The 12,002-nt window shown below is 45.6% G+C and overlaps 1 protein-coding gene across 1 annotated transcript in view; it reads right to left on the reverse strand.

Moving 5' to 3' along the window:
• Window positions 1–7,175, reverse strand: part of FOXK1 (forkhead box K1) — a 68,242-nt gene extending 61,067 nt beyond the window's left edge. The window contains exon 1 of the mRNA XM_074965173.1: window positions 6,793–7,175. Within this exon, the coding sequence (XP_074821274.1) occupies window positions 6,793–7,175 (383 nt within the window). The remainder of the gene's footprint in view (window positions 1–6,792) is intronic.
• Window positions 7,176–12,002: the final 4,827 nt, after the last annotated feature.

A 12,002-nucleotide genomic window follows, 5' to 3' on the forward strand; every position in this document is an offset into this window, starting at 1 on the left:
GCACTCGTGGCTCCAGCCCCGTGGGGCGGGGGGGGGGGGGGGGGAGAACAGGTGGCGGGTAATGGAGCCTCGGGGTTTCCCCTAGGGCTCAGGGCTGGGGTGCAACCTTCGGGACGGAGTTCAGACCTGTGGCAGTGGGTTCGGGCTCCAGCAGGGCAGCGCTTATCTCAGGCGGCTCCTGGTCGGTGGTGAAGAGGGGCTAAGGGAGGCTCCCTGCCAGCTGGGGCTCTGCACTGCTCCCAGAAGCAGCCACCATGTCCTGCCCCTAGGTGGAGGGATCAGGGGCCTCTGTGCAATGCATGCTGCCTGCACTCGCAGGTACCATGCCTGCAACTCCCACTGGCCACGGTTTCCGGGCAATGGGAGCTGCACAGCCAGCGCGCGGAGCCTCCCTGATCGCCCCTGCTCCTAGGGGCCACAGGGACATGCCGGTTGTTTCCAGGAGCTGCGTGGAGCCAACTGGACTTCTGGCAAGCCGGTGCTTGTGGCTCCAGCCCCACACGGGGGGGGCATCGAGGCTTGGGGTTTCCGGCCTGTAGCGCAGAAACTTGCTGCAGGTCGGATTAAATGAAGCAGTGGGCAGCAGGTCCCCCACTCCTGGTGTGGACCAAACTTAAGAATAAGGGTGGGTTATTTCAATTTAATTAACTCTCTCCAGCTAAACTGAAATAAGCCTGATTTAAACAGAAGTGAGTGTCCCACACCGCCTTTTGTGCAGGTTTATCAGCTTAAATTCAGCCCTTAAATTACACCAGTGTGACTCTCTTCTGTAGACAGCCCCTCCATATCAGAGTCACAAAGTATCAACTTTTTTAATGTTAGAAAAATTCCAAAATAATTTGTACAGTGTCTTAGCCAAAAAGCTTACTGGGTACAAATGAACTGTATATTGAAAGATCAAGTTATCTGATATTACAGACTCTCCTAAGAAACTGTTCCAAAACAGACTTTGGAATCAAACATAAAAGTGTGAAAAACACTGTACACCATCAAGTAGTCCGATGACACTCAGATGATAGAGTTTTTTCTAACAAATCTTAAATGGACATTTAACTATAAACGATGACACGAGGGGGATGCATAACTACAGATCAAAATCTTTCTTCCTAAAAATATGCATTATATATTGGCTTCAGGTGTTCTGTTTTAACCGATAAACAGAAATAAAACCCTCCTGGTGCACAAAAAAGAAAAAAAAAAGAGAAAAATCTGTGTTTATCAAATACAGTAGAACGTCAGTGTTACGAACACCAGAGTTATGAACTGACCAGTCAACCACACACCTCATTTGGAACCGGAAATATGCAATCAGGCAGCAGCAGAGAGAGATACACACACAAATACAGTAGGTTACTGTGTTAAACTACTAAAGAAATAAAGGGAAAGCAGCATTTTTCTTCTGCATAGTAAAGTTTCAAAGCTGTATTAAGTCAATGTTCAGTTGTAAGCTTTGGAAAGAACCACCATAATGTTTTGTTCAAAGTTACAAACAACCTCCATTCCTGAGGTGTTTGTAACTCTAAGGTTCTACTGTAAATACCAGCAATGGTTACTTGTCTCGAAGGGCTTGTTTACAAGGAGGAGTAATGCAGATTACAGGATGTGATTGCTCAAGCACACTAACATGTTCCACATTAATCAGTCCATGTAGACCCTGCTAGTGTGCACTAAAGGTTCCCTAGTATGCTTTAATGTAGTGCTCTTTGAAACAGTACTACATTAAAGTGCAGTAGGGAAAATTACAAAGAAATCACTTATTACAGTATTTACAGAAGCGCTAATTATGCAATAGTTAAGAAATAGAACTTCATAGGAAAAGAGTGATCAGAATCGAAGATATACCTACAGCATTTCAGAAACAACTCTAGCTTTGCCATCGTGGTTATGTGGTCAAAGCATTTCCTTGGTATGCGTACATATACCTCACAATTCCCTCGGAGCTATAACACTATACACACTCCTACAACATGATGGCATCATTCTAACCACAAGAATGGAGCTTGAGTGGTTTATGAGGTCATTAAAACCCTGAAATACGTGCATATCAGTTTTCCTACGTTGTGCCGATTTTTACATTAGTCACATACTTGAATCCTACTGGCTAGCACTTATAAATTGCCTTGTGTTCCCCCCGCACCCTTTATACAACAACATTTATAAACAGAGAATGCTGGGAATAAAATCTTGTTCTTTTATGGATTACTAAACTAGCCTTTAATGCTTTAAACCCCAATCCTACAATTACTTATGCATATGTTTAGCTTTAGGCACTAGGAGTTGTCCCACTGAAGTGAACAGGACTACTCACAGTGCATAATGTTAAGCAACGTGCATAAGTCTTTGCAAGATTAGGGTCTTAATGAAGCCTAAAGCTTTAGATAGGCATTTAATAAACTGGACAAAAATATATTGAACAGGAAAACCCCAATATTATAAACAGAACAGCAGATTCTTGGCAACATGCAGTCCAATGTTTAGATTTTCAATTTATAGCAGGGTTGATAAAAATTAAAAATTAAAAGCCAGTTTTACTTAAATTCATCTTATCATTTAATTGGGTTTTTATTTATATGTTGTATTTCTTTACTGTCTTTCCATTTTATAGTCTTAAGTCACTAAAGTGGATGGTTTTGTACTAGTTTCTTTAGCTTCCTAATTGTTAAGAAAATTTCAGCTAACAGATGTTTTTCTGAGAAGCCCCTCCCTGAAAATGCTCATCTGTGATGAAAAACACAAGTCCAAGGCTTCATTAATGTCCTTATCCCAAGAACACCACAAACTCAACACACAAAAATGATAAACAAATAGCCTATACAATATTTGCAACCATCACCAACTTCCAATAGACTCAATTCCCACAAGTTAAGAAAGCTCAAGTGCTTTGACCAGACTACACTCCTCAATCAGCATTTGCAGTTTTGGTCAACGGGTCTTGCGAACCTAAGCGACTTCAAAAATCCCACTCGTAGGAGCTTAACTTTAGGCATCTGGTATTGAAAATGTTAGCCTATGTGCATAAAAAACGGTCACAATACATGCTCAGGGAACTGGAAGTCTAAATAAATTTTCATTCTTAAAACTGAAACAATTTTGTTTTGAAGCTACAAAGATTTTATGCCACAAACAAAAAGGGTTGGCATAAAAATAGAATTAGCCCTTGACACTGCTAACGCTTATGCATATGCTTGATTTTAAGCACGAGTAGTCCCACTAAAGTCAAAATATGTACCTGCTTGTTTGCCTTAATTTTCAATATTTTGTTTTCTGCCTATAGCAGTTTTTAATACCCTTTAAATAGTGGCTATGTTAAACAACAGCCTTTATATTCTAGTTCATTATAAATTTTAACCTACAGATGCAACACACACAACTTTTCAAATTAGTTTTGCACAGTGTCAACCTGATTTAAACTTTTTTTTTTAAAAAAAAAAATCAAGTGTTTTCATTGTTCCATCCTACTTTATTGCAAGCCAATTGCCACAGTTTAGAATACTAATAACGATCTCTGGATTGGTTCTCTCCTGTTAATCAGCTGGTTAAGGACCTTCAGTTTTACCTCAGGCCCTCAGCTCTTCCACCTAGCTTGGTTCCAGCTGATCACTAACCTTTAGGAAATGCCCTCCTTGTTGGCCATTATTGCTTAATAATATTTCATAGCTGTGTCATCACATCTGTAAAATATAACCTTCCATAAGGACACAGCTGTGAAATACAGTACTGCAGCCTAGAATATGCACATGATGTAGGATGACAATCCAGCAAGTGCCTTTAAATTCCACAAGTTTGAAAGATACCATTTCCAGAGATATTCCCCGTCTTCATAATGGACGATTCTGACGGAAACTGTAGAGTTTTTCCATAACACTTTAAGTGAGCCCACTGTAAGCTCAGGAGAGAGTTTCTAACAAGACAAGGCATTTGGTATAATCTCATTTTTCCAGGAAACTTCTGAAGTGCAATGACGACAAAAGGTGAATTTAAATCAGGGAGTTCTTAAAAATGTTTCCACAGTGTGGATGACTTTTGAACACAGCGATTGTCTCCTGGACACCTCCCTCCCGTTTATGATTGTATAGACAATCTCCCTCCCCTAACATCCCTGTAACAACAGCAATTAAATACTCTTTAAACATATGCAATGTATTTTTATCAGTCTTTTACTGTGTTTCAGTCAGGTGGAAATAAGGTAATGAAGTCAGCACCATATGACTAGCCAGCACTCTGAAGACCTCCACAAGTACCCCTTGAACCACCATAGGTGAACTCTAATTTAAATCATTTGACGGAACTTCCATTAGATCATAACGCTTAATACAATGTTTAGATTCTTCTGCCACATTTACACAGCATAGTACTGCCAGACCTGATAACGACATTCACATCAAATAATATTTCAGGATAAAATGTACAGCAAGTTCTCAATATAAAATATTTAAAATTATCTCCATTTTTTATTGCTGACTATATTATTTAGACAGCAATAGATGTGCATGGTTCTTTACAGACACTGGGCCCAGGACCTAAAATTCTCTTTCTGTCAAGAGCACAGAGAGAAGAGTGGACAGAAGATCAGTGCATACCAAGCTTCAGGCAAGTTGTTTGTTTATTTTTTGTTTTACATCTGAATTATAAACCCCTGATTGCCTAGAGGACATGGGGAAGATGGAAGTTGTTTACCTGGAATGAACAAGAGGGCAAATCCCCTTAGAAAAGTGTTTTGCCATCAATCTACTTTACAGCTGGGAAAGGAGGGGCATGAAGTTCATTTACATGGATCATAAACAGTGGCCCAGAAGAGAGGGTGTCTTACTGTGCAGGGCTCCTAATTGTACAGAAAAAAGTAAATAAACTCCTCCCCTACAAGTGATGAAGGGAGAGTGGGGGGAAATCACCTTTTCCACTCTGCAAGTCACGAGCAAGTAGAGGGAACAGAAACAGTGAATTCTCTGCTTGGGAGTATTGTTGGGCACACTACTTATGATTAACTACATGAAGAAACACAATGACAAGGAGGAGATGAAGCTCACACAAATAAATCCAGAACCAAGAGGGAGCAATGCAACAGAAATGCCCCAGGCTTTTAGGGGCTTGTTTTACAAAGAAAGATTAATTAAACAGTCAGTCAAAGGACATCTCCTTAGAAAATGAAACATATTTCAAAACCAAAACGCCTCAGAGAGCAAGCGGCTGGGAAGTTATAACTAAATTACTAAATATAAAAAGAAACAGCCAACAGAGGAAGTGAGTAATTAAAAAACTCTCTTCCGAGCAGAAGGCTGGTGAAAGAGGGATAACCCTTAGGGACCCTGCTGCTAGAGGTGAATGCTACTAAGGCCAAAAACTGCCAAATAAATCAGATGCCCATACAAACATGGTGAAATTAAGTGGAGAATAATAAATAAAATATTAATAATCTCTTGCATTTATACAGTGCTTTTTAGTCTCAGATTACATGTATTGTGTGTACAGTACAGCTTTATAGAGATATACACAGAGAGATTACGTCACCCACCACTAATATGCTGTCACCTTGGGGTAGAACGTGGCAGCTGTTTAATAGTGCTCAGCCACAAAACACAACGTTTTCAGAGCAGAAAGTGGGGTGAAAAATCATTGTCTCCTCCGCAGGAGGAAGAACCCCATCCATTCCACCTGAGTAAGCCCTGTAGCTTCCCTCTGCCACTGCCTGTTGCCTCCTCCATTTCCCAGAGGTGATAAAGCGACATGCTGCTGTTCCCCTGGAGTCTGAGAAAATAATTCCCCAACTAGCCTGTCCCCTCCCAATGGGTAAAACACTCCCCATCTCCTTTCACCTCCCCAGAGTTCTCCCGGGAAATGAAACACAGCTGCTCCTAAGAAAACTATCTGCCTCACTTCCCTTAGAGTGTTTGGGTCACGCAGCCTCCCATCCAGCCTCACGCCGGGGGTGGCAACCTCCAGCAAGACTCCCCTAAGGGAGAACACCCCCTCCCAGAACAGCGCACGCTCGCTCTCTCTCTCAGAAAAAAACAGCCCCCCTTTCCTTTTCCCCCACCCTGAGACATGACTCTTCTCTCTTGCAACAGGGGGGTGGACAATGCCCTGCGTTCCCCCTCCATCCGGGTGGAAGTGACCAACACCCCTCCACTCTTCCCCAGGGGGTCAGGGCACTCCATTATCTTTCCTTCCCCTACTTCTTGCCCCCCACAGGGATACCCCACACCTCCCTCCTTCCCATGGGGGTGGGGATGCCCCTTCTCCTGAGAGGAGGGCGCTCCCATAGGTGTGAAGGTACCACCTTTCCCGGGCCTCCCCAGAGTGGGATGCCTCTGCCTGAACCCAGGGGAGTGGGGGGGGGTGTCCCCTTTGCCCACGTCTCCTGCGGGGGGGGAGGGGGGATGAGGGTGCCCCCTCTCCTCAGAGGAGGGTGCCTCCTCCCTGCCCTCAGGGTCGGGGGCCGCTCCCCTCCCCCTCCCCTCCCCTCGGCCCACGCCCCCCTCAGGGTCGGGGGCCGCTCCCCTCCCCCTCCCCTCCCCTCGGCCCACGCCCCCCTCAGGGTCGGGGGCCGCTCCCCTCCCCCTCCCCTCCCCTCGGCCCACGCCCCCCTCAGGGTCGGGGGCCGCTCCCGCTCCCCCTCCCCTCCCCTCGGCCCACGCCCTCCTCAGGGTCGGGGGCCGCTCCCGCTCCCCCTCCCCTCCCCTCGGCCCACGCCCCCCTCAGGGTCGGGGGCCGCTCCCCCTCCCCATGGCCCACGCCCCCCTCAGGGTCGGGGGCCGCTCCCCCCCCCCTTGGCCCACGCCTGCCCGCGCTCACTGCGGGGGGAGCTGCAGGGCCGGGCCGCCCCGCCGCTGGAAGGCCCCGTCCACGAAGACGCCGTTCTTGCCGAGGCAGCGCAGGTAGAAGTGCGGCTCCTGGAAGCTGAGCTGCAGGTGGCGCCGGGAGATGAAGCTCGAGTGCCCCATGTTCACGTCCACCGAGCCCTGCGAGGAGTTGCGGCCTATGGTGACGGCCGCCTGCCGCATGAGGAACTCGAACTCGCGGCCCTGCAGGCGGGCCAGGGCCGGGCCCGGCGGGGCGGCGGCGGCGGGGCCCGGCAGCGCCGGCCCGAGAGGGGGCGCCGCGGCCGGGCTGCAGGGCGCCGAGCGCAGCGCCAGCAGGGCCCGGGCCCCGCTACTGTCCTCCCCGACTTCAGCCATGTTCCCAGGCAGGGAGCGAGCCAGCGTGCCGGCCTCCGGGGCGGAGCCGGCGGGGGAGGGAAGCGGGGCGGAGCCGGGGGAGCAGCCCGGATCCGCCGCGTCTCTCTTCCCCGCCGAGGGACCGGCCCCGCGCGGCCCACCGCGGGGGCGGGGGGCGGGGGGCGGCTGCGTGTGCGCGCAACGACGGCGCCCAGGCCGGTGTCCCTGAGCTGTCAGGGGCATGTGCGTGGGAGCGACTGGGCGTGTGGGTGCTGTGGACCACGTGCAGCTGCTCCGCACAAGCCTGTGTGTACACAAGGTGCGTGTGTGCGCGCGCATTCACAGGCGATCCGGCCACTGCATGCCTGTGTGTGTACAAGGGTATGGCAGCAATCGTGCGCAGGGATGCACGGGGTGCCTTTGTTGTGTGTGCGTAACTGTGCGTATGTGCCCCCGTCCTTTGTGTTTGCGGGCAGCAGTGCAGCGTTGTGCACGTGTGTGCTTCTGCTTCCATGGTCACATCTGTGTGTAATTGTCTAGGCAGCTGTCGTCTGAATGTGTGCACGCCGCCACACGTGTGTGTAACTATGCACGCGAGTATGTGTGTGCAGTTGTGACTCGGTATGCAAATGTGCAGTTGTTTGCAGGCTTGTGTATGGCTTGGATTGTCTGCGTGTATTCTTGTATCTGTGCAGACGTGTGTGTATGCGTGTGCAATTGTTAAACAGCAATTGTGAATGAGTAATTGTACGTACATATGTATAACTTTAATTGCATGTGCACATGTGCAAAACGTTGCACATGTAACCTTGTGTGGTCCATGTGTGAAAGTCTGTGCCTGTATGTCTGATTGTGGAACTTTACATATGGAAAAAGTACTTTTTAGGCCAGATTTTCAAAAAAGTTAGCATACAAATGAAGGTGTAAATACTTTGTACACGTAATTATAACGGTTGCAGTGCATATGCATTGCAAACAGTAATTAGGTAATTTGCATGTGCAATTACCCAATTTATGTATGTGTATGCAGATTAGATCTGTATTTTCTTTTCTGAAAATCTGACTGTTTGTGTGTATACTGTGCAGATGATGTCTTTTTGTACTGAATAAACTTATGCTTCAACATGTCATCCAAAGAATGTGTAATAACATCTCATCATCTCGCATTGTCCTGCTTAGTCCTGCCATTAGTCCTCTGGAGGTCCCTTCCAGTCCTACAATTCTATGACTATAACTTTATTCAAGTAAATTGGGGGAATTTTTTCCAATATATCTGTGTCACTGAGGAATCTAAGTGCCATTTTCAAAAGTGACATAAGAACCTAAGTCTCAAGCACCATCTATGTGCTTTTGAAATTTGTACCCTTAACCTTTCTTTAGCTCAGTTCCCTATCTGTAAAATGGGGATAATAATACTTCTTTTCCCCCACGCTTTGTCTGCCTTGTCTGTTTAGATTATGAATGCTATTGGGCAGGCACAATCATAATATATGTAATAAAATAATAATTCCCACATAGGGCAGTCAGCTTTTTAGGTTCATTTACATCCCAATGAAACATGATGTTTTGCAGCATCATCATCCCATTAAATCATAATACCATCACATCAAGAAATTGTTGATTGAAATATCATCACGTTGCATCTAAAGGCAAAACCCAGTGATGATTCAACCTGGCGATATTCTGAACAAAAAGAGCTCCCAGCCAAGCTTGTAGCTGTCTTCACCACTTCAAACTGACTCAACTGACATTCTAAGCTTCAGAGTGACAATCCTGTAATCTTGTTATATAGATAAACTAAGGTGTAAATTTAAACAGCTACAATTATACTCGCATAAATCCACATGCGGACAGTCTTCTAGTATAAGAGGTCCTTTTTTCACTTCAGTTTTGTCACTTTGAAAGTGGTTTATACTAATCTGAAAAAAGATACTCATTCCAGAATAAGAGCCACACAGGGAGTTATACTAATATAACTATATCTGTTTAATCATACTGGTATAACTGGTAAAACTTTCCCATGTAGACAAGCTGTCAAACACCATGTCATGACGATGACCTATAGACCCTGATAGCAATTTCTAGACCTAAGAACTGCTTGTGGTATTAAAAAAATAAAAATCAGAATGGTCTTGGAAACCTTGAGAGCCCTAATTCCTAAGGGTTTAACAAATCTGGTAAGATGATCTACAAACTAAATATGGTAGAAATAATGTCACCCATTTGTGTGGAGAATGTAGCAGCTGTTTAATAGCACCAGTACACAACAGGGAATAGGAGGTGAAGAAGAAATCCCATAACCAGTTGAGAGTGAATTTCAGATACAAAGAATGTAATTATCTGAGTTGGAATTTTGCCAGGACAGCAAGCAAACTCCTATTCTTGTAAAATGTTCCATGGGATCTTATAATGACTACAGAACAGTCAAGACCTCCTTTGTACATCTCATCTGAGACACCACCTTCAGCAGCACAGTGCTTCCTATCACTATGTAGTTGGTTCAGTACCAACTGAAAGAATAAAAGAAAGAAAAAAAAATACCACCTGTTGAATCATCATCACCACTTCCTACACTACAGAGCTGTTTCTTGGTAGTCTCCTAACCAAACCTAACCCTGTTTATGTGATGCGATAGAACCACAGCTTAATGTAATATAGCTACAGGCCATATGTAATCAGAAAATGTCACATTCTTTCTACTATGCAGGATGTATACCTCTCTTTTCTCCATCACAGGGAGGCTACCCATTTTAAAGACCCAATTAAGTACAGCCCACTTATAACCCCAGAGTCACCTTGTCATTGAATTAGGGTTCTGCTAATCTTTTGTGACACTGCCATCCTATCACAGGAAATAAATTAATGCACAAACATTAGTGCTGCCAGCCTTGCCCACCTGAGTAGCAAAACACCAGGGGCCAGATTCTTCTTTTCAGATGATCTAAACTCAGTGCAGGAATTAAGGGAGTGGGCAAAGGTGGCTTTAAACCACTGTTGTGCTCCTCCAGTTCTAAAGGCACATCTTAGAGTAGCCCTAAGGTTGTTCTAACCTACACCAACTGTCCCCTGTAGCCATTGGCAGCCTGGGGATTGCTGAAGTGCAAGGACTCTTGCCACAACCTCAACCCTGGGAAGAGAAATAAAGGGATGGTGTAGAACCAACTGCAACCACTCTGTTCCCCCGGGCTGGAGAATCCCCAGCTGCTCTGTTAGGGCAGGGCAGCCTTCTGGCATCTTGCACTGTAGTGGCACAAATGAGCTGGAGTGGAGTCTGAGAATTTGACTGCAGAGGCCTAATTCTGTTCTCACACTGGTTTTACCCCAGTGTAACTCCATTAACTTCAATTGAGTGATTTCTGATTTACATCTATGTACATGAGATCAGAGTCAGGCCCCAAAGCCTCTCAAGGACAAGCACCAAGTTGGGCTACCCTGATGACAGACTTTTGAATAGATATTTCTGGATTTTTCATTATTCATAACAGGTTAGAAACAATTATTACCAAAATGTCATGAATGTGTCCGGCCAGTAGTTTAGACACAGCACACTATGCTGCCACATCTGAGATCCTAGTCTAGGGTTCTAGCTTACTTTTTCCATCCTGAAGCACCAGGGATGGGAGTGCTGGATGGGCCTAGCACGAAGGGGTTGATCCTGCAAGCTGCTAAGTATTGATGTAAGAACTCCAGAGAGACAAAGCACTAGTGCTGATCACTCAGCTTTTGCTTAGCATCAGCTATGAGCAAACTTCTACATCCAGTCTAACATGAGAAATGGTGAATGGAGTGGGAGGTGCGCACATGGGGAAGAGACAGGGTATGGGCATAGTATATATCTATCCAGTGAATACAAAGGACATGCGTAGTGGCTAATTTTAGGATGTTCAGGTATTCCGGGGTGCAATTATATATTTATTCAGTGAGAATGGCAAGAGTAGGAGGAGCACTCACACAAAATGTGTTCAAGGAGGTAAATGAAAACATTCCTTCTAGTATTCCTTCTAGCCAGCTGCTCAACGCCTGATGGTGATGCTGGGCACAGTGTTCTTACCAGCCCATCTGCCTGTAGCACCCACTCACCTTACTGGGTAGTGAGTAAATAGAGCATTGTGCTCAGCCGCCCTTCTGGCCTCAGCGCCGCCACCGCTCTCTCAGAACCCACATCTTCACCGCCACTGGATCCAACCATAAGCCTTTGGGAGGAAGGAGTGCTTAGGGCTTGTCCATATTAGAAAAGTTGTCCTGATGTGACTAAACCTATTTAAAATCAATCTAGTTACACCAGCGCAAACCCCAAATGCAGGTGCACTTAAACCGGGTTAAGCCTCACTTACATAGGTTTAGTTTAATTCAGTGGAGCTGGATTGACTTTAAAGTGATGTAGTTACCTCAGTGCAACTTTTCTAATACACACCAGGCCTTAGTGCTGCTTTGTAGTGACATCTCTGGCCACTTTGAAACAGATACTTGATGGGCTCCGCAGGGACTGTCAACATGACAGGATGACTGAGTGGGGAAGGAGCAAAGGTTAAAACAACCTGGGTGGGAGGCTGGAATAGAACCATACTTTGCTGAGTTTAGAGCGTGGTGCAAGGTGCATCTTTTTGCTTGGGTGTTTGACAACATATCATCACTGATATAGTTGGGTGGGGTGGAATATTGCAGGGGGTGGCTGTTTCGTGCTATCTATTGCGGACAATTGAATGTAATGTGTTGACATGTTTACTTAGCATCATGCACCCAGATACCACCGCACTGGACAAATAAAAATCTGTTTTGAACAGTGATAAAGAGAACATTTCTGCATTTATCTTGTGTATGGTGTTTGCTTAAAAAACAAACTAACTT

Source organism: Natator depressus, chromosome 10, assembly GCF_965152275.1.
Source record: "Natator depressus isolate rNatDep1 chromosome 10, rNatDep2.hap1, whole genome shotgun sequence".
Classification (NCBI taxonomy): domain Eukaryota; kingdom Metazoa; phylum Chordata; order Testudines; family Cheloniidae; genus Natator; species Natator depressus.